This window comes from Sus scrofa, chromosome 1 (assembly GCF_054392235.1).
Source record: "Sus scrofa isolate SSC_HxYL_T2T_F1_AM1 chromosome 1, Sscrofa_HxYL_maternal_Yorkshire_Landrace_v2.0, whole genome shotgun sequence".
NCBI classification, from domain to species: Eukaryota; Metazoa; Chordata; class Mammalia; order Artiodactyla; family Suidae; genus Sus; species Sus scrofa.
In genome coordinates this window covers 214,253,288-214,273,479 of record NC_139383.1, presented here as the reverse complement: position 1 = coordinate 214,273,479, position 20,192 = coordinate 214,253,288, and the positions used below count along the sequence as shown (strand labels likewise).

At 36.3% G+C, this 20,192-nt stretch overlaps 1 protein-coding gene across 6 annotated transcripts in view; it reads left to right on the top strand.

The window, feature by feature from the left end:
- DENND4C (DENN domain containing 4C) overlaps window positions 1–20,192 on the top strand; it is a 150,744-nt gene that overhangs the window by 118,578 nt on the left and 11,974 nt on the right. For 4 of the 6 annotated variants that reach the window (XM_084984074.1, XM_021063184.2, XM_084984099.1 and 1 more), the window contains 5 exons: window positions 5,833–6,010; window positions 6,713–6,822; window positions 7,111–7,286; window positions 18,714–18,896; window positions 19,940–20,135. In XM_084984074.1, the coding sequence (XP_084840200.1) occupies window positions 5,833–6,010; window positions 6,713–6,822; window positions 7,111–7,286; window positions 18,714–18,896; window positions 19,940–20,135 (843 nt within the window). The remainder of the gene's footprint in view (window positions 1–5,832; window positions 6,011–6,712; window positions 6,823–7,110; window positions 7,287–18,713; window positions 18,897–19,939; window positions 20,136–20,192) is intronic. The other 2 variants (XM_084984090.1, XM_084984082.1) reach the window with 1 other exon arrangement.

Below are 20,192 nucleotides of genomic sequence, written 5' to 3'. Positions count from 1 at the left end.
ATTTTGATAGGGGTTGCAATCCGTAGATTGCTTTGGGTAGTACGTCCATTTTGTTTGTTTGTTTCTGTTTTTTGTTTTTTAGGGGTGTACCCATGGCATATGGAGGTTCCCAAGCTAGGAATCTAATCAGAGCTATAGCTGCCAGCCTACGCCACAGCCACAGCAACCCAGGATCCAAGCCACCTCTGCCACCTATACCACAGCTCATAGCAAAGCCAGATCCTTAACCCACTGAGCGAGGCCAGGGATTGATCCTGAATCCTCTTGGATTCTAGTTGGGTTCATTACTGCTGAGCCAACTCCTGGATGCAGTTTGAAATGAGATTGTTTTTTTAACTTTAATATTTAATATTTCATTATTAGTGTATAGAAATGCAACTGATTTCTATATATTAATCTTATATCTTGCAACCTTGCTGAATTCACTTATTCTAAGTTTTAGAATAAGGGCTTTATGGAGTTCTCTACATAGAGTATCATGTCATCTCCTCCCTTCCAATTGGATACCTTTTTCCCTCCTTTTTCTTGTGTGATTACTGTGGCTATGACTTCAAATACTATGTTAAATAGGAGTGGAAAGAGTGGACATCCTTGTCTTGTTCCTTAATGTAACAGAAAGGCTTTCAGCTTTTCATATGGAGTATTATGTTGGCTGTGGGTTTGTCATAAATGACCTTTAATATGTCGAGATGTGTTTCTGTTATACCCACTTTGATGAGGTTTTTTATGATGAATGGATGTTGAATTTTTTAAGATGTATTTTTACTTTTATTTTTTAATTACTCAATAAATTTTATTACATTTATAGTTGTACAGTAATCATCACAACCAAATTTTATAGCATTTCCATCCCAAACCCTCAGTGCATTCCCCCACCCCCTGAATGGATGTTGAATTTTGTCAGATATTTCTTCAGTGTCTACTGAGGTGATCATTTGGCTTTTGTTTTTCCTTTTGTGGTGTGTCACAGTGATGGGATTTGTGTATATTGAACTATCCTTATGACCCTGAAATAAGTCAAGCTTGATCATGGTGTATGATCCTTTATATATACTGTTGGATTTGGTTGGCTAATGTTTTTTGTTTTTTTGTGTTTTTTTGTTTGTTTTTTTTTGTTTTTGTTTTTGTTTTTTTGCTTTTTAGGGGCGCACCCACAGCATATGGAGGTTCCCAGGCTGGGGGTCTAATCAGAGCTGTAGCTGCTGGCCTGTACCACAGCTGCAGCAACAAGGGATCTGAGCTGCATCTGCAACCTACACTGCAGCTCACAGCAATACCGGATCCTTAACCCACTGAGCGATGCCAGAGATCGAACCTGAAACCTCATGGTTCCTAGTCTGATTCATTGCCACTGCACCATGATGGGAACTGCTGGTTTGCTAATATTTTGATGAGGATTTTTGCATCTATACTCATTAAAGATATTGGCCTGTACTTTTCTTTTTTTATAGAGTCTTTGTCTGGTTTTGGCACTAGAGTAATGGTGGTCTTGTAGAATGAATTTGGGAGTTCTCTCTCCTCAGAATAGTTTGAGAAGTATAGGTATAAGTTCTTTCTATGTTTGGTAGAATTCCCCAGTGAAGTCATCTGGTCCTCAATTTTTGTTTGCAGTTAGTCTGTTTTTGGGGGGTTTTTTAAAAAATTATTTTATTACCAATTTTATTTCATTTTTACTAAGTCTGTTAAAATTGTCTGTTTCTTCTTGACTCAGTCTTGGTAGTGGTATGTTTCTAGAAGTTCGTCTCCTTTAGATTGTCCAGTGTGTTGGCATAAAAATGTCCTTCATATTCTTTTATGATTTGTTTGTATTTCTGTGTAGTTATTGCTATTTCTCCTCTTTCATTTCTTATTTTGTTTATTTGGGTTCTTTCTCTTTTTTTCTTGGTAAGCGTGGCAAGAGGACATCAGTTTTGTTTTATCTTTTCAAATATCAGCTCTTGGTTTCTTTATCTTTTCTTTCTGTCATTTTAATCTCTATTTTATTTATTTCCTCTCTGATCTGTATTATTTCCTTTCCTCTGCTGACATTGGGCTTTGCCTGTTCTTTTTCTAATTCTTTGAGGTGGTAGGTGTGGTTGAGATTTTTGTTTCTTGAAGAGGCCTATATTGCTGTAATTTTCCCTCTTAGTATTGCTTTTGCTAGGTCCCATAGATTTTATTTTATTTTGGCCATGTGTGTGGCATGCAGAAGTTCTCAGGCCAGGTGTGGAACCTCCACCTCAGCAGTCACAATGTACTGAGCCACCAAGGAACTCCCCATAGATTTTATAAAGTTATGTTTTCATTTTCATTTGTCTCAAAGTGTTTTCTGATTTATTTTTATCATTGACCCATTGGTTTTTTTAGTAGCATGTTGTTTAGTCTCCACATGTTTGTTCTTTTTCCATTTTTCTTTCTGTAGTTGATTTCTAGTTTTATACTGTTGTAAGAAAAGATGCTTGGTATGATTTCTCCTCTTAAATTTGTTGAGACTTGTTTGTGACTTAGTATGTGGTCTGTCCTGGAGAACCTTCCACGTGCACTTGAAAAGAATGTGTATTTTCTTGGTTTTGGATATCCTTTAGGTATGAATTAAGTCTGTCTGGTCTGTTGTGTCATTTAGGACTTCTGTTGCCTTATTGATTTTTTTTGTCTGGATGATCCGTTCATTGATGTCAGTGGGGTCTTAAAGTTTCCTACTGTTAGTATCAGTTTCTCCTTTTGTGTCTGTTCGTAGTATTTGTTTTATTTATGTGCTCTTGTATTGGATGCATTTGTTAAAGAGTGTGTAATATCTTCTTCCTATATTGATCCCTTTATCATTATATAATGCCCTCTTGTCTTTTCTATAGCCTTTGAAAAACTGCCGGTTCTTTTAAAAATCTTCATAAAGAAAATTGTTAGATGTTTTTATGAAAATAGGAATTGGGAAATTTTGCTTTTTTTTTTTTTTTTTTTTTTTTTGTCTTTTTGTCTTTTTTTGTCTTTTGTTGTTGTTGTTGTTGTTGTTGCTATTTCTTGGGCCGCTCCCACAGCATATGGAGGTTCCCAGGCTAGGGGTCCAATTGGAGCTGTAGCCACCGGCCTACACCAGAGCCACAGCAACGCGGGATCCGAGCCGCGTCTGCAACCTACACCACAGCTCACGGCAACGCCGGATCGTTAACCCACTGAGCAAGGGCAGGGACCGAACCCGCAACCTCATGGTTCCTAGTCGGATTCATTAACCACTGCGCCACGACAGGAACTCCTGCTTATTTGTTTTATAGAAGTGTAATTCAAACTTAACCTTTGTGTTCAAAGAATTATATAGTACTTGGATACTTTAGTAGAAAATAAAGACATCTGTAATTGTTCACTATTATTATAACACTATGTTCTAGGTACTGTCATAAGCTATATGTCTATTCTGATATATGAATATGTATGTATACAGATATATATTTATTCAATTTTCATAAAAACCCTGTAAATTTCTACTATTTCTATCCCATTTTATAGATGAAGTATCTTGATATTTAGAGAGATTAGCTTCTCCAAGTCACACAATTAGCAAGTGACTGAACTAGAACTTGAAGTTTAGGACTCTAGGGTCTATGTTCTCTTCTTAACCACTATAGTAACAAAGAAGGGAGCAAGGTCTTAGAAGAGGTTCCAGTGGGGGTCTGTCCACAAAGGGCAAAGCAGGTGATATCTAAGTTGAGTTTTTATGGATAAGTTTGAAATTTGGGGTTAGTCATAGTGATAAAGCAGAACTTGTATCTGAAAGAATAATGTGAAAAATGATAGAGGCTTAAAAATATTATGCATCTTCAAGATAGTATAATCAGTTTCAGAGTGCTAAAGTTCTAAGTAGGAATTGGAGACCCAGGAAACAAAATTGAACAAATAAGAGTTTGTATACCATGCAAAGGAAAACTACATAGACAAACTATTATTTGAATTAAGAGTACAATATTGAGTATTATAAGACAAATAGTAATAAAATTTAAATACAAATTTTGTTTTTAAAGAACTTACAGGGTCAGTTCAGGAAAGACAAAAGTAAAATAGGTTCAAAAGCATCTTAACCTGGTATTATGTTAAACAAAAAAACACAAAAAAACCAGCGAGCCATTTCATTTTTGAAATTATATCTAACAGTGTGGTGTTTTTTGTTTTTTTGGTTTTTTGGGGGTTTTTTTTGCTGTTGTTTAAAAGCTTTTTACATGGTAATTCGGACTTGCAGTATATGATTCTGAATTCCACTGGTTGCTGATCTTTATCTTTTCATCACTATAGCCCTAGTACCATTGCCTGCAAATGCAAATAGGATATAACCTAATAAGTATTTTCAAATGAATGAATGAATAAAAAGTTTATAAAATGTTTATAACTTTTATCCAGAGGAAATGATTTGGGATAAGTATAAAAATAGCTCAAGGGAATTCATCAGTGTAACTCATAAAAAATTTACAGGATTCTGAATGTTTAAGCAGCGGAGGAATTACTAAATACTTACTAGTATATTAGATGAGGTTGCAGTGGTTTAAATAATGTAGAAGATTTAATGACAAAATAAATTACATTAGTAAATAGGTTAAAACCTATTTTATTAAAATGTCTTATGGATGCATATTTTTAAATAACTAGAAAGAAATACAAGATTTTTACTATACTCTATGGATATTGGTGTTATAAGTGATATTTCCTGTTTTGCACTTCTATTTAAATTTTTTTTAATGGCTGCACCCATGGCATATGGAAGTTCCCAGGCCATGGATTGAATCTGAGCCTCAGCTGAGACCTACATTGGGGCTCAAACCCATGCCTTCATAGCAACCTGTCCGCTGCAGTAGGATTCTTAACCTATTTCACCACAGTGGGAACTCTGCATATCTATTTAATTTTTTAAAATGACTTAACATGGTTTTTTAGTATGGAAGACACAAGCCTTTCTATTTATTTATTTATTTTTGCTTTTTAGAGCCACACCTGTGGGATATGGAAGTTCCCAGGCCAGGGGTCCAGTCAGAGCTGCAGCTGCTGGCCTATGCCACAGCCACAGCAACCCAGGATCTGAGCCATATCTGCAACCTACACCACAGCTCACAGCAACACTGGATACTTAACCCACTGAGCAAGGCCAAGGATCAAACCCACATCCTCATGAATACTAGTCAAGATTCATTACCCACTGAGCCACAACGGGAACTCCTAAGCCTTTCTCTCTTAAAGCAAAAAATCTAAAAAGAAAATTGCTTATTGAAATGTTTTCTATCTAAAACACCAATGGTCACTCATAGTTGTAAGAACTACAGTGTTCAGAACTTTGTTCATGTTTTGGTCTTTTAATAGTGAAGGTTGTTATCCTGAATAATCATATTGCCAGCTAAAATTCTCACAAAACCTTATTCTAATGTACTCATATTATTCACATTTTTCAAGTAATAAAAGACAGGGAAGTTAAGTAATTTCTGCAAGGCCATATACCTAATATGTGGTGCCAGAGACCAAGCCACAGCCTGGCTCTTAAGCCCTTACTCTACTTGTCCTGGGGCCCCTGAGTCCAATGGACGTAGAGAGCTCCTCAAGTTCCTTCACTTTATGATTTTGAATATTGGAATAATCACCGTACTCCTAATGTATGTAGGGGCACAGCATAATGTTAAAGCATAGATCACTGTTTAAATGTCTTTATTAGAGTATGGATGAGAAATTCTGATAATAGAAGAGTCTATGGTTTTGAAAAATATGGGGATGATGATTTAAGGATTGTAAATGAGTTTTAATTCTGAAAAGGGTAGAGTAGTTATATTCTCATTGGAGAAAGTATTATTAATGTATCTGGGATTTTATTCTTTTCAATTAAAGGAGGAAACAAAAAGAGATTATAGCTTCCCAGCTGGCCTTGAAGACCATATTTTGGGGGAGAACATATCACCTAACACGAGTATATCAGGGTTGGTCCCTAGTGAACTTACCCAGAGCAACACAAGCCTTGGTAGTAGCAGCAGCAGTGGAGATGTAGGAAAACTTCATTACTCACCAGGTAAGAGAAAGGATTGTCCTCTCTTCTAATTTACATGCCCATACTTTTTCCTCTTTGTACCACACACACAATAAGACAGCCCCGTTTGTTGAGATGATCTGATAGATTTTTAATATAGCCACACCATACTATCATTGTTATTTTATATGATCTGCAAGTACTGTAGTCACCTACTGAATTTATTTTGAGTTGTGTATGTTTGTAGATTATATCATTAGTTCTCAAACTTTAGTGTTTTTCTGAATCAGTCAGGGAATTCGTTTAAAAGTATGTACGAATATCCAAACCCTAGGCTAAAACTTTTGAGACTGAATCTGTGGGACGGGACCTTAGGAAAGTATATTTTTGACCAGTTCTCTGGGTGAATCAGATGATCTTTTCCAGAGTTTGAGAATTCCTGTATCACTGAAATTTCCCAGTTCTATATTATTTTTTTAATTGTAGTTTTATTCATTTTCTCCAATGTTCTATTATGAAAAATTTCAAATACCCTAAAAAGTTGAAAGAATCGTAGTAAACAATCACATTCTCCTCCTAGATTGTTAACTATTGTTAACTTTCTCTGTGAATACATCAGTACATTTTGATACTAAACCATTTGAAAATAAATGCAAATTTCATGGTATTTCTCCCTAAATATGCAATTCCTAAGAACAAGAACATTTTCATTTGTAATGTGTAATGATGTTTACTTCCCTCTAGGTGAACTTCCATTTCCAAGAGGCATAAAAGGGCAGGACTTTGAAAAGTCAGATCATGGTTCTTCTCAAAATACCAGCATGTCTAGCATCTATCAGAATTGTGCAATAGAGGTAAAAGTTCTGTATTCTGCCTGTGATAAAGAGGCGTGTTTCAGAATGCATTTAACAGAATTCTATATCTTTATGAACAGGATTATAAAATACGTCATTTTGTTGAATTTGCTTGATGTCTTATGTAAAGCAAGGCAGTCATCTCTTAGTTTCACCTGTAAACTACTTGGAACTGTGATTATTTCCAAATTTGATCAACGCAATAAATAAAATTCTTTGAAGAGGATGGCCTATTAAGACTGATTTTCACTGGGGAGGTTCTCAATGTGTGTGCTTTTCTGCTCCTAGGTTTTGATGTCAAGTTGTTCACAGTGCAGAGCTTGTGGAGCTCTGGTTTATGATGAAGAAATTATGGCTGGATGGACAGCAGATGATTCAAATTTGAATACCACCTGTCCCTTCTGTAAAAGCAACTTCTTGCCTCTCCTCAATATAGAATTTAAAGACTTGAGAGGCTCTGCAAGGTTAGTATTGTAAAAAACTCCTTTAAGAAGTGAGTGCCCCCCAAAAAGGCATGACTCCTGGGGGAAGAGTGAAATAGTTACAGTATGTTCCAGGTGTTCTTTCCTCGCCCTCCTTCACTTTCAGTAGTTGAGTAGAAAAATACTCAATAAGAGACTGCATTTCCACTTTATTTAACAAATGATTATCAGTAGTAGTTAATTCTAGGAGCTGAACTTTATAGGTTATATAATTATTATAGATAATTCTAAACTTTAATGTTAGCCATTATTTTAATCTTTCTGGCTCAGTGACCTTAATTATGTGTTCTGGAAGCTCCCCAACCCCCTAAAAAAAGGTGGAGGGAGCTTCAACTCTTCTCTTAACTTCTTGCCCCTTTGTGGTGGTGCTAGGTACTGTGAAATGGCCAAATTCAAGGCCTTAGAAAGGAGATAAGCTGATCTGTAATAGTAAGTAATTGAGAGTTTAGTAACTATATGCTGACTTTAGTACTAATGCTTAATAGCCTATTCCTTTTATGCAAAAACAAACTTCATATTATTGTCTACCTTCATCTGCTTTTTAAAAATCTCCAATTGCAGAAGTGTTTCCTCATTTTTCCTTTTAGCTTCAGCGTGGAGCTGAGTGAAATCATACTTTAGTTCCTGATGCACTGTCATCATTGGTTTGTGCAAGAGCCCTCTTTTATTATCTACCTTCCCTCGCCATTCCCATTCTCATTTTTTTTACCCAACAACAGCATTGACTCTGCTGTGTGTGATATATCCTTGAATGTTTATCCTAGTAATGATTATGTATTTCTAATTTAGATGATTAGAATAATGCTGTAAATCTCAATTTATATCTTTTTATCATTCAGTTTAAAATCTGGGATGCTATATATACATCTAGTTTATTCCCTTTCTCCTACAGGAAGTTGATATCTCATTTACTTACCCACGTCCTAGTGTTAGATACTTCAGTTGCTTCTAGTTCTCTTTTACTACAAACATCACTGTACTGTTGCAGTGCACTGCAAAATATGTCTCCTTCTGAACTTATGAAGTAATTTCTTTCAGAATAATAGTCTTAGGCATGAGATCATTGGCTCATTTTCATACATGATTTCATATGGCTCCCATATGGTTCCCATATGGCTACACTTCTGGAGATATTGCGCAAGAATTCTTGTTTCTGTACATCTTTACCATCATTCGGTATTATCACTCTTCTAATTTTGCATTCTAATGATATAAAGTACTATCTCATTTTGATTTCATTGTCTCTGAATATTACTGAGTTTGGGTATCTCTTCACATACATATTAGTTACGCCAGCATTTTCTGTGAATTGCTTGTTTATATCTTTTGCCAATTTTTAAAACATTTATTTTAATATTTTTTATTGAGGTAACTTTGGTTTATAACATTTGTAAATTTCATGTGTACAACATTATATTTCTACTTCTGTATATGCATTACAGTATGCTTAACATTGAAAATTTACTTTCCATTTGTTACCATATAGTTGACCTTTATACCCATTTCATCCTCCCTACACTCTACCTCTGGTGAGCACTGCTCTGTTGTTTGTGTCTACATGTTTGTTTTCCTTTGGTTTGTTCATTTATTTGGGGCTTTTTAAAAATCCTACCTATGAATGAAATCATATAGTATTTGTCTTTCTTCATCTGATTTATTCACTTAGCATTATACCCTCAAGGTCCATCCACGTTGTTACAAGTGGAAAAATTTCATTTTTTTAATGGCTAAGTAGTGTTCCATTGTGTGTATATACCACAGATTCTTTGTTCATCTGTTAATGGGCATCTAAGTTATTTACATGTCTTTGTGATTGTAAGTAATGCTACAGTGAACAGATGTGGTGCATGTGTATTTTTGAAATGATGTTTTCATATTCTTAAGATAAATACCCAGCAATGGGCTGGACCATGTGGTAGTGCTTTTTTTCTTAATTTTTTGAGGAATCTTCATAGTATTTTGCATAGGGGCTGTACCACCAACAGTGTATGAGGGTTCCTTTTTCTCCACATCCTCACCAACACTTGTTATTTCTTGCCTTTTTGATAACAGCCATTCTAACAGGAATGAGTTATTGTTTTATTGTGGTTTTAATTAGCATTTCCTAGATGATTAATGATGTTGAGCATCTTTTATGTGCTTGTTGGCCATCTGGATGTCTTCTTTAGAACAACACCTATTCAGTTCCTCTGCCTATTTTTTAATTAGGTTGTTTGCTTATTTTTTTATATTGAATTGTATTAGTTATTTGTACAATTAATGTTCACCCCTATCAGATAATGTTGTTTGCAAATATCATCTCTCATTCAGTAGGTGGTTGTTTTGTTTTGCTAATGGTTTCCTTTGCTGCGCAGGAACCTTTGAATATGATGCAGTCCCATTTGTTTATTTTTGCTTTTGTTGCCCTTGCCTGATGAGACTTTTTAAAAAGATATTTCTAAGTCTCACATCAAAGATTGTACTGTTTATGTTTTCTTTTAGGAGTTTTATGGTGTCCTGTCTTATATTCAAGTCTCCAATTCATTTTGAGTTGATTTCTGTGTGTGGTGTGAGATAGTTGTCAACTCTCATATTTTTGCATATGGCTGTCCAGTTTTCCCAGCACTATTTAACAAAGACACTTATTCTTTCTCCATTGTATGTTTTTTGCTCTGTTGTAAATTAACTGCCCATGTATGCAGGGATTCACTTCTGGATTGTCAGTTCTGTTCCATTGATCTGTGTATCTGTTTTTCTGCCAAACCAGGTTTTGATTACTGTGGCTTCAAAATATATAATACAGTTTGAATTCAAGGAGTGTGATATCTCTAGCTTTGTTATTTTTTCTCAAGATTACTTTGATTCGTCAGGGTCTTTTGTGGTTCCAAATAAACACTAGAATTTTTAACTTACATAATTAGAGTAATGCTGTAAATCTCAATTTATTTCTTTTTATTCCTCAGTTTTAAATTTTTTGTTCTATTTGTGTGAAAAATATTCTTGGGATTTTGATAGGGATTGTACTGAATCTGTAGATTGCTTTAGGTAATATTTAAAAAGTTAAGTAATCAACAAATATAAACTTTTTAACAATGTTAATTCCTCCAATCCATGATGGAATATTTTTCCATTTATTTGTGTCTTTGGTATCTTTCAACAGTGCCTTATAGTTTTCAGTATACGTGTCTTTCAACTCCTTGCTTAAATTTATTCCATTTATTTTCTTCTTTTTGTGGTAATTGTAAATGGGATGTTTTCTTTATTCCCTTTTCTGCTCATTGTTAGTGTATAGAAATACAGTAGTTCTTTGTTGGCTTTGTACTCTGCAACTTTAATGTATTTGTTTATTACTTCTAATAGTTTTGGTGGATCTTTAGAGTTTTCTATATATAAAATCATGTCATCTGCACACTGTGAGTTTTGCTTTTCCTTTCCAATTTGGATGCCTTTTATTTCTTTTTCGTTAACATATCACATTGATTGATTTCCAGGTATTGAACCATCCTTGCATTCCAGGGACAATCACTTGATCATATTATATGGATCTTTTTAATGTATGGTTGGATTTTGTTTGCTAGTATTTTGTTGAGGATTTTTGCATCTATGTAATATCAGAGATATTTACTTGTAGTATTCTTTCTTTGTGTGGTTTTGGTGTCTGGGTGATGTTGGCCTCGCAAAATGAGTTAGGCAGTGTTTCCTCCTCTTCACTTTTTTTTTTTTTTTACCATTTCTTGGGCCACACCTGTGGCATATGGAGGTTGTCAGGCTGGGGGGCGAATCAAAGCTGTAGCTGCTGGCCTATGCCAGAGCCACAGAAACGCAGGATCCGAGCTGCATCTGCGACCTACACCACAGCTTACAGCAACGCTGGATCCTTAACCCACTGAGCAAGGCCAGGGATCAAACCTGCAAACTTATGGTTCCTAGTCGGATTCGTTAACCACCGAGCCACAATGGGAACTCCCCTCTTCCCTTTTTTAGTGTAGATTGAAAAGGATAGGTGTTAAATCTTTGAATGTTTGGTGGAATTTACCTGTGAGACTCTCTGGTCCTGGACTTTGGGTTTGGGAGAACTTTTTGATTACTGCTTCAGTCTCTCTACTAGTTATCAGTCAGTTCAGATTTTCTGTTTCTCAATGATTCAGTCTTGGAAGTTTGTATAATTCCAAGAATTTGTCCATTTCTTCTAGGTTATCCAATTTGTTATAATATAAAGTTTTGTATTTCTGTGGTACCCATTGTTGTTTCTCCTCTTTTATTTCTTTCTCTCTCTCTCTTTTTTTTTTTTTGCTTTATAGAGCTGCACTCATGGCATATGGAAGTTCTCAGGCTAGGGGTCCAGTTGGAGCTGTTGCTGCTGGACTACACCACAGCCATAGCAACGCCAGATCTGAGCTGCGTCTGCGACCTACACCACAGCTCACGGCAACACTGGTTCCTTGACCCACTGAGCGGGGCCAGGGATCAAACCCACAACCTCATGGTTCCTGGTCGGATTTGATTCCACTGTGCCAAGATAGGAACTCCTCTCCTTTAATTTCTTCATTGAACAAAGAGTTGTTCAGTAGCATGTTGTTCACTCACATATTTGTGATTTTTCCACCTTTCTTCTTACTGATTTCTAGATTCATACTATTGTGATCAGAAAAGATGATTTACATGACTTAAGTCGTCTTGTATTTATTGAGCTTTATTTTGTGTCCCAACATACAGTGCATCCTTGAGAAAGTTCCATATGCGCTTGAGAAGAGTATGTATTCTGATGCATTTGGATGGAATGTTGTGTACAAATTTATCACACCCATCTCTTCTCATATTTCGTTTAAGCCTGCTTTCTTTTTTGACTTTCTTCTAGATGATGTATCCATTGATGTAAGTGGAGTGTTAAAGTTCCCTACTGTGTTGCTGTCACTTTCTCCCTTTAGATCTGTTAATAATTGTTTTTATCTATTTTGGTGTTAATAATTTTTTATCTGTTTTTTCTCTCTTAGGTGCATATGTATTAATAACTATGTCTTCTTAAAGAATTGTCCCCTTCATCATTATATAATGTCCATTTTTTTCTCTTATCTTTTTTGTATTGAAGTCTCTTTTGTTTAATAAGTGTATGACTTATACCCACTTTCCTTTGGCTGCTATTTTCTTGAAGTATCCTATTTTTTATTCCTTCATATTTAGCCTACATTTGTCCTTAGCACTACATTGAGTCTCCTGGAGACAGTGTATTGTTAGGTATTATTTCTTTGTTGGGGGGGTTTTTTGTTTTTCTTTTAAAATTATTTTTATACAATTAAAATTTTTTGTTTTTATGCAATTTTTATTTTCTATTTACAGTTACTACAGAATATTGGCTATATCTCCCATATTGTGCAGTGCATCCTTGAGCCTCTCTCACACCCAGCAATTTGTACCTACCACTTCCCCACCCCTATGTATTCACTACCCACCTCCCCACTTATATCCAGCCACTCCTGTCTTTTGATTGATCAATTCAGTCTATTACATTTAGGGTGATTATTGGTTGATGAGAACATAATACTGCCATTTTATCTTTTGTTTTCTGGTTGCTCTATATTTGCATTGTTTTTCTTTCCTGAATTTCCATCTGCCATTTTGGTTTGGTTATTTTCTATGATATTTTTCTCAGTTTCCTCCTTTTAAAAATTTTTTTTTTTTGTCTCTGCTCTAGATTTATGTTTTATTTTATTTTATTTTATTGGTCATTTTGTCTTTTTTTAAGGCTGCATCCATGGCATATGGAGGTTCCCAGGCTAGGGGTCTAATCAGAGCTGTAGATGCCAGCCTACACCACAGCCACAGCGATGCCAGATCCAAGCTGCTCCTGCAACCTACACCACAGCTCACAGCCTGATCCTTAACCCACTGAGCCAGGCCAGGGATCAAACCCACAACCTCATGGTTCCTGGTTGGATTAGTTTCCACTGCACCACAAGGGGAACTCCTGGATTTATATTTTATAGCTACCGTGAGGTTTCTGTAAAACAGCTCATCAATAAACAGTCTTTTTTTCTGCTGATAGCATCTTACCTTCATTTATCTACACAGATTCTATCCTTTTCCTCTGCCCTGTATGATGTTTTTGTACTCTCTAAATACCCTTTTTATCTTGTGAGTTTGTTACCAAATTGAAGTAGCTGTAGTCATTTTTTTTTGCCCTTCCTCTTTGAACCTTTATGCTGTAATAAAGTGTTTAAAAGCCTATTCTAGTTATGATTTTCTGAGTGTATTTATTACCTTACTGAAACTTTTGTGTACTTTGGCTTTTTTGTTTCTGGTGAAAGAGCACCTTTCAACATTTCTTATAAAGCAAGTCTAGTGTTGATGAACTTCCTCAGCTTTTAGCTGCCCTACAAAATCTTTATTTATCTTTCATATATGAATGATAACTTTCTGGATAGGGTATTCTTGGGTGATAGTTTTTATCTTTCAGTATTTTGAGGATGTTATTCCACTCCCCCCTGCTGAGAAATCTGCTAATAACCTAATGGGTGTTCTTTGTAGGTTACCATTCATTTTTTTTCCTGGCTGCCTTTAAGATTCTTTCTTTATGTTGACTTCTGACAATTTTAGTGTAATGTGTCTAGGAGAAGGTCTTTTTTTTTTTTTCTGTTACCATTATCTGATGGACTTCTTTTTTTATTATTATTCAAATGAATTTATCACATCTGTAGTTGTATAATGATTATAACAATCTGATTTCACAGGATTTCCATCCTACAGCCCAAGCACATCCCCCCACCCCCCAAACTGTCTCCTCCAGAGACCTTAAGTTTTTCAATGTCTGTGAGTCAGCATCTCTTCTGCAAAGTTCAGTCTGTCCTTTTTTCAGATTCCACATGTCAGTAAAAGCATTTGATGTTGGTGTCTCATTGTATGGCTGACGTCACTTAGCATGATAATTTCTAGGTCCATCCATGTTGCTAAAAATGCCGGTATTTCATTCTTTTTAATGGCTGAGTAATATTCCATTGTGTATATATGTACCACTTCTTCTTGATCCACTCCTCTGTCGATGGACATTTAGGTTGTTTCCATGTTTTGGCTACTGTGAATAGTGCTGCAATGAACATTGGAGTACATGTGTCTTTGCAAGTCATGGTTTTCTCTGGATAGATGCCCAGGAGTGGGATTGCTGGATCCAATGGTAGTTCTATTTTTAGTTTTCTGAGGCATCTCCATACTGCTTTCCACATTGGTTGCACCAATTTATAATCCCACCAACAGTGTACTAGGGTTCCTTTTTCTCCACACCCTCTCCAGCACTTATTGTTTGTAGACTTTTTGATGATGGCCATTCTGGCTGGTGTAAGGTGGTACTTGGAGAAGGTCTTTTTACATTGAGGTGAATGAATGTTCTCTTAGGTTCATTGACTTGTATATTCACTTCCTTCCTAAGGTTTGGGAAGTTCTCAATTGTTATTTATTTAAATAAACTCTCTTCCTCTTCTTGCTCTCTTTTCCTTCTGGGATATCCATTGCCCTAATGTTCCTCCTAAAAAAAGGTAGATAGCTCTCACAGAATTTCCTCATTTTTAAAATATCTTAGTTCTTTTACCTTTTCCACTTGTGTTTTTTCTAGATTTCTGTCTTCAAGGTCACTGATTCTTTCTTCAATATGGTCTGCTCTATCTCCAGTGCATTCTTTGTCTTGTTTATTGAGCTCGTTAGCTCCAGAATACCTTTTTGGTTCTTTTTAGCGTATTCCTCTGTTCAGTAGTTTATTTCTGAGCTCATTGAACTTGCCTTTCTGAGTTTTCTTGTAGCTCGTTGAGTTTCTTCATGACAGCTATTTTGAATTCTCCGTCAGATCACAGTATTTCATGGCTTTAAGTTTGGGTTCTGGAGAATTGTAATTTTGTGTGTGGGGAGAATCATGTTATTGTAATTATTTGTGATGTTTGTCAAGTTGTCCCTGTTGGTGACACATTTGAAGAGGTGAAAACCTTTCTGCCTGATTCTAACAATTCATCAGATTGGAAAATAGAGGCCATTTGATTTCCAATAGGTTCAAATTTTTGGTTTCTCTTAACCGAGCTGTCTCTGGTTATATTTGAGCATCTGCACTTTCCACTCTTCACTGCCTCTGTCAGAGGTGTGGTCCTATACCCTCATAATTGTTTCTTGCACCTTTGGGGCCATTAGTGTCTTGATGCTGCCAGTGTTTTTGGCATGCAGTCTGGTGCATTGGGATGGTGGCACTTCCCTCTAGTCTGAGATCCCATGAGTTCCCATCCCCAAGGCATTCAGTGTTGCTCAGGTGCCTCTGCCATGTCTGATATTTAAAGTTTGTGGGCTCTACTGTTGTGGAAGGGAAGGGCAGGAGGCCAGAGCTGTGGGTATCTCAGTGGCCAGAAGGATGGGGTTTTGGGTTCCATTGTCACTGCTGCCCAGTTACCTGTGGCCATCAGTGCTGCTGTGTCTGGGAGACTAGAGTTGTGTGTATCACCTCCCCTGCTATTACCAGGTTGTCTGAGCCTTCAGGCTCAGCTTACCACAGCAGAGCGCCAAGATTGCAGGTACTATTTTTGTTGTTCCTTCAGTTTCTGCTCCTCTTTGTGTTCTAGTCCACTCACCTTTAGGTGTATAGATGTGGGAGATTCTCCATTGTGTGGGGCAGAGGCACCTTAGTTGCATTGTGGATGTTTTACTGGTTGTAGATTAAAGGGACACAACAAAGGTAACTTTCTATTTGCCATTTTGCTGATGTCACTCCTCTTCTTTGCCAGTTTTTATTTTGTTTTCTTTATCTTGTTGGTCCCTGTCCTAAATATTCTTTTTTTTTTTTTGTCTTTTTTTTTTTTTTTTTTTTTTTGTCTTTTTAGGGCCACACTTGTGGCATATGGAGGTTTCCAGGCTAGGGGTTGAATCAGAGTTATAGCCACTGGCCTATGCCACAGCCACAGCAATGTCAGATCCGAGCCTTGTCTGCAACCTACACCACAGCTCACAGCAATGCCAGATCTTTAACCCACCAGGCAAAGCCAGGGATTGAACCTGCATCCTGGGTGCTAGTCAGATTCATTTCCACTGAGCCACGATGGGAACTTCTTAAATATTCTTAATATTAATTCCCTGAAGAGAAACAATTAATTTTATGTTATCATCCATTAATTTTCCACCTTATGATTTGTGCTTTTGAAATCTCATTTTAAAAATTTTCCCATCTGTAGTGGAAGAAATTTTTTTCCTGAGCATTCTTCTGTTACCTTTGTATTTGACCTTTGATATTCAGGTCTTAAATCTGTCTGGAGTCCACCTTTGTGTATGATGGTAGGAATTCAGCTTTATTTTTCTACATAAAATGAGCCAGTTCCTTCATTGATACATAATATGACTTTTATCATGTATCACATGCCTGTTTATACTTCACTCTGGTTCTTCTGTTTTTTTTCAGTCAGTACCATATTATTTTTATTATTCTGTCTTTATGTTATGTCTGGTTGACAGGGTAAATTCCCCCTTGTGAAATTTTTTTTTCTGGTTTTTTGGGGTTTTTTTTGTCTTTTTGTCTTACCTTTTCCAGGGCCACACCCACGGCATGTGGAGGTTCCCAGGCTAGGGGTCCAATCAGAGCTGTAGCTGCAGGCCTACGCCACAGCCACAGCAATGCAGGATCCCAGCGGAGTCTGCAACCTACACCACAGCTCACGGCAATGCCAGATCCTTAACCCACTGAGTGAGGCCAGGGATTAAACCCAAAACCTCATGTTTTCTAGTCAGATTCGTTAACCACTGAGCCATGACAGGAACTCCAGATTTTTTTTTTCTTATAGTTATTTTTGCACATAAAATTTTAGGGTAACTTTGAGTTCCTGAAAAAAACCCAAAAAATCCAGCTGGAGTTTTCATGGGACTGAATTAGATTTATAGATTAATTTGGGAAAAATTGACGTCTTTAGTATTATTCTGTGAACATGATATGTATCTCCGTTTTTTAGATCTTTTATCTCTTTTAATAGAGGTTTAAATTATTCTCCATAAGTTTTGTACTTTTTTGTTGAGTTGTGTTTCTTAAGCTGTTGTGGTAAGCAACTTACGTTATGTTTTCCAATGGAATATAAATTGATTTTCCTCCTCTGTCATTATGGAAATTTTCAAATTTATGGCTAAGTTTAAAGATTTTTTTTTACAGTAACACCCAAATATCCACCCCTGCATTCTACAATTTATGTTTTTACTGTACTTGTTTTATCACCTATCTATCCCTTCATCCATCTACCCATACATCTTTTATTTTTATTCATTTAAAATAAGACGTAGATGTTAAATACACTTTCCCCCAAAGACATGAGTGTTCATATTTTTAACTAGAGTCCAGCATTTATTTACAATTTTTTCTTTTATCTTTTTCTAGGGCCACACCCATAGCACATGGAGGTTCCCAGGCTAGGGGTCTAATCGGGAGCTGTAGCCACTGGCCTACACCAGAGCCACAGCAATGCAGGATCCAAGGTGAATTCTTTGTTGGATTTGTTAACCACTGAGCCACGACGGGAACTCCAACAATTTTTTCTTCTAAGGTAAACTTATATACAATAAAATGTACATGGAGTTACCTTTGAGGCTCAGCGGAAACGAACCTGACTAGTGTCCATGAGGATGCAGGTTCAGTCCTTGACCTCGATCAGCGGGTTAAGGACCTAGTGTTGACATGAGCTGGTGTAGGTTGCAGACGTGGCTCAGATTTGGTGTTGCTGTGGCTGTGGCATAGGCCAGCAGCTACAGCTCTGATTCAACCCCTAGCCTGAGAACTTCCATACGCCTTGGGTATTGTCCTGAAAAGCAAAAGAACCCCCCCCCCAAAAAAATAGTACAAACCTTGATGTGTCATTTAAAGAGTAAAGGCATACATTTGTGCAAATCAAACCCTTATCAGGATAGAAAATTACTATTACTTCAGAAAGTTCTCTTAATGTCCCTTGCAGGGCCCAGCCCTCACCCCATCCCTACCCTGAAGGAGGAGAGAGGAAGGTGAAAACTAAAATAATGAATAACAGGGAAAGGAAATGACAGAAACAAAAATGGAGATTTATAAGGGGGGGAAGGTATTATCGACAATTATAGGTTAATACATGTTAAAATACTGTTCTTTTTTTTAACTAAGAAAATTAATGAAATATTTTGCCTTCCATCTTCCTTCATAGCTTCCTTTTGTGTTTCTCAAAAACTGAAAGGATCTTATGTTGAACGATAATGATGCTATAGACCTTTTCATTTGAAAAGTTTTGGGACAAAAGAAGAAGAGCGAAGGAGAGTAGGAGTCTGTGTGTGTTTGAAATTCTATAGATTTGTATAATTCATTAATGACTACTATAACGAGATTCTAAATATGATGAAATTTAGTGGATTCTATGATTTTTAAAGACTTTTTTGATTTTTTTTTCCTTTGGACTGATCCATATTTAGCTTTTTCCTGAAACCAAGTACCTCTGGTGATAGTTTACAAAGTGGTAGCATTCCCTTGGCAAGTGAAACTTTGGAGCACAAACCCATATCCAGTTCAGCAGAACCTGACTTGATCAACCTTATGGATTTACCAAAACCTAACCAGACTATAACTGAAGAAGCAAGCTCTGCCGTTGAATCAAGGTAACATTGGATTCAGGGAATTTGGATACCCTTGTAAAAATTCCATCTTTAAATATAACCTGGCTTACATAAGCATTAAGTTTTAGCATTTTAAAAATTACCCTTAAGTTATTACTACCATATGTTGTTTAAATATTTAATGAGTGAATCTGATAATAAACCTTTTTTTTTTTTTTTTTTTTTCCTTTTGCAGCCACACTTGTAGCATATGGAAGTTCTTGGGCCAGGGATTAAATCAGAGTTCCAGCTGCAGGCCTACACCACAGCCATAGCAACACCAAATCTGAGCTGCGTCTGTGACCTGCACTGAAGCTTACAGCAGTGCCAGATCCTTAACTCACTGAGCAAGGCCAGGCATCAAACCTGCATCCTCAGAGAAAACATTGGGTCCTTAACCCACTGAGCCACAATGGGAACTCTGTTTAATACTATGTTTAATGTTTGACAGTGGTCTTTTACAAAAATGAACTTCTCAACAGTAAAAAGTATTTTCCCTTTAGTGTAATTATTGCCAGTTTCCAGACACATACTTTCTTTACAGTGAGGTATAGCTTTTACTCTTAAATATTGATTCAGACATTTTTTGAGAGCCTATTATTGTATGCTAAATGTTATGCTTAATACTAAAAATAAATAAAATCTGAGCTCTCACCTTAGGTGGCTCATGTCCTAGTAGGGATTAAATACTTGTCAAGGAACCTGCATTACTTATTTGCAGGCATTATATATACTCCTAGGTGATTTTGTTTAATAAAAATGAAATAATCTTTGAACAAAGCAACTGAAAAGAAACTTATTCTTTTTAAAATAATATCTGTTGTCTACCATATCATTTTCCTACCCTTCAGCAGCGTCATTCACTGTATCCTGTTTCTGACCAATTTTATAAAATACCTAAAGTAAACTTAATTCGCATAAGGTGGTACTGACTCTTCTCAGATATATTCAGTACATTTAAAATTCATTGTACGAAATACTCTAGCTCTACAGATTTAGATTGTTTAACACAATCTAAACATAGCATTTCTTCTTCATTTTTTAAGTGATGAAATAATAGAAGCCAGTGGAGATGTCCAAACTGTGAAAATTTCACCTGTGCCTAATAGTTTATCAAAACGAAATGTGCCTTTGACAAGAAGTCACAGTGTTGGAGGTCCCTTGCAAAATATGGACTTTTCCCAGCGACCATTTCATGGCATTTCAACAGTTAGTCTTCCAAACAGTCTTCAGGAAGTTGTGGTATGTAATAACAACATTATAATTATATCAGTGTGTTCATGGAAGTACTAAAACAGC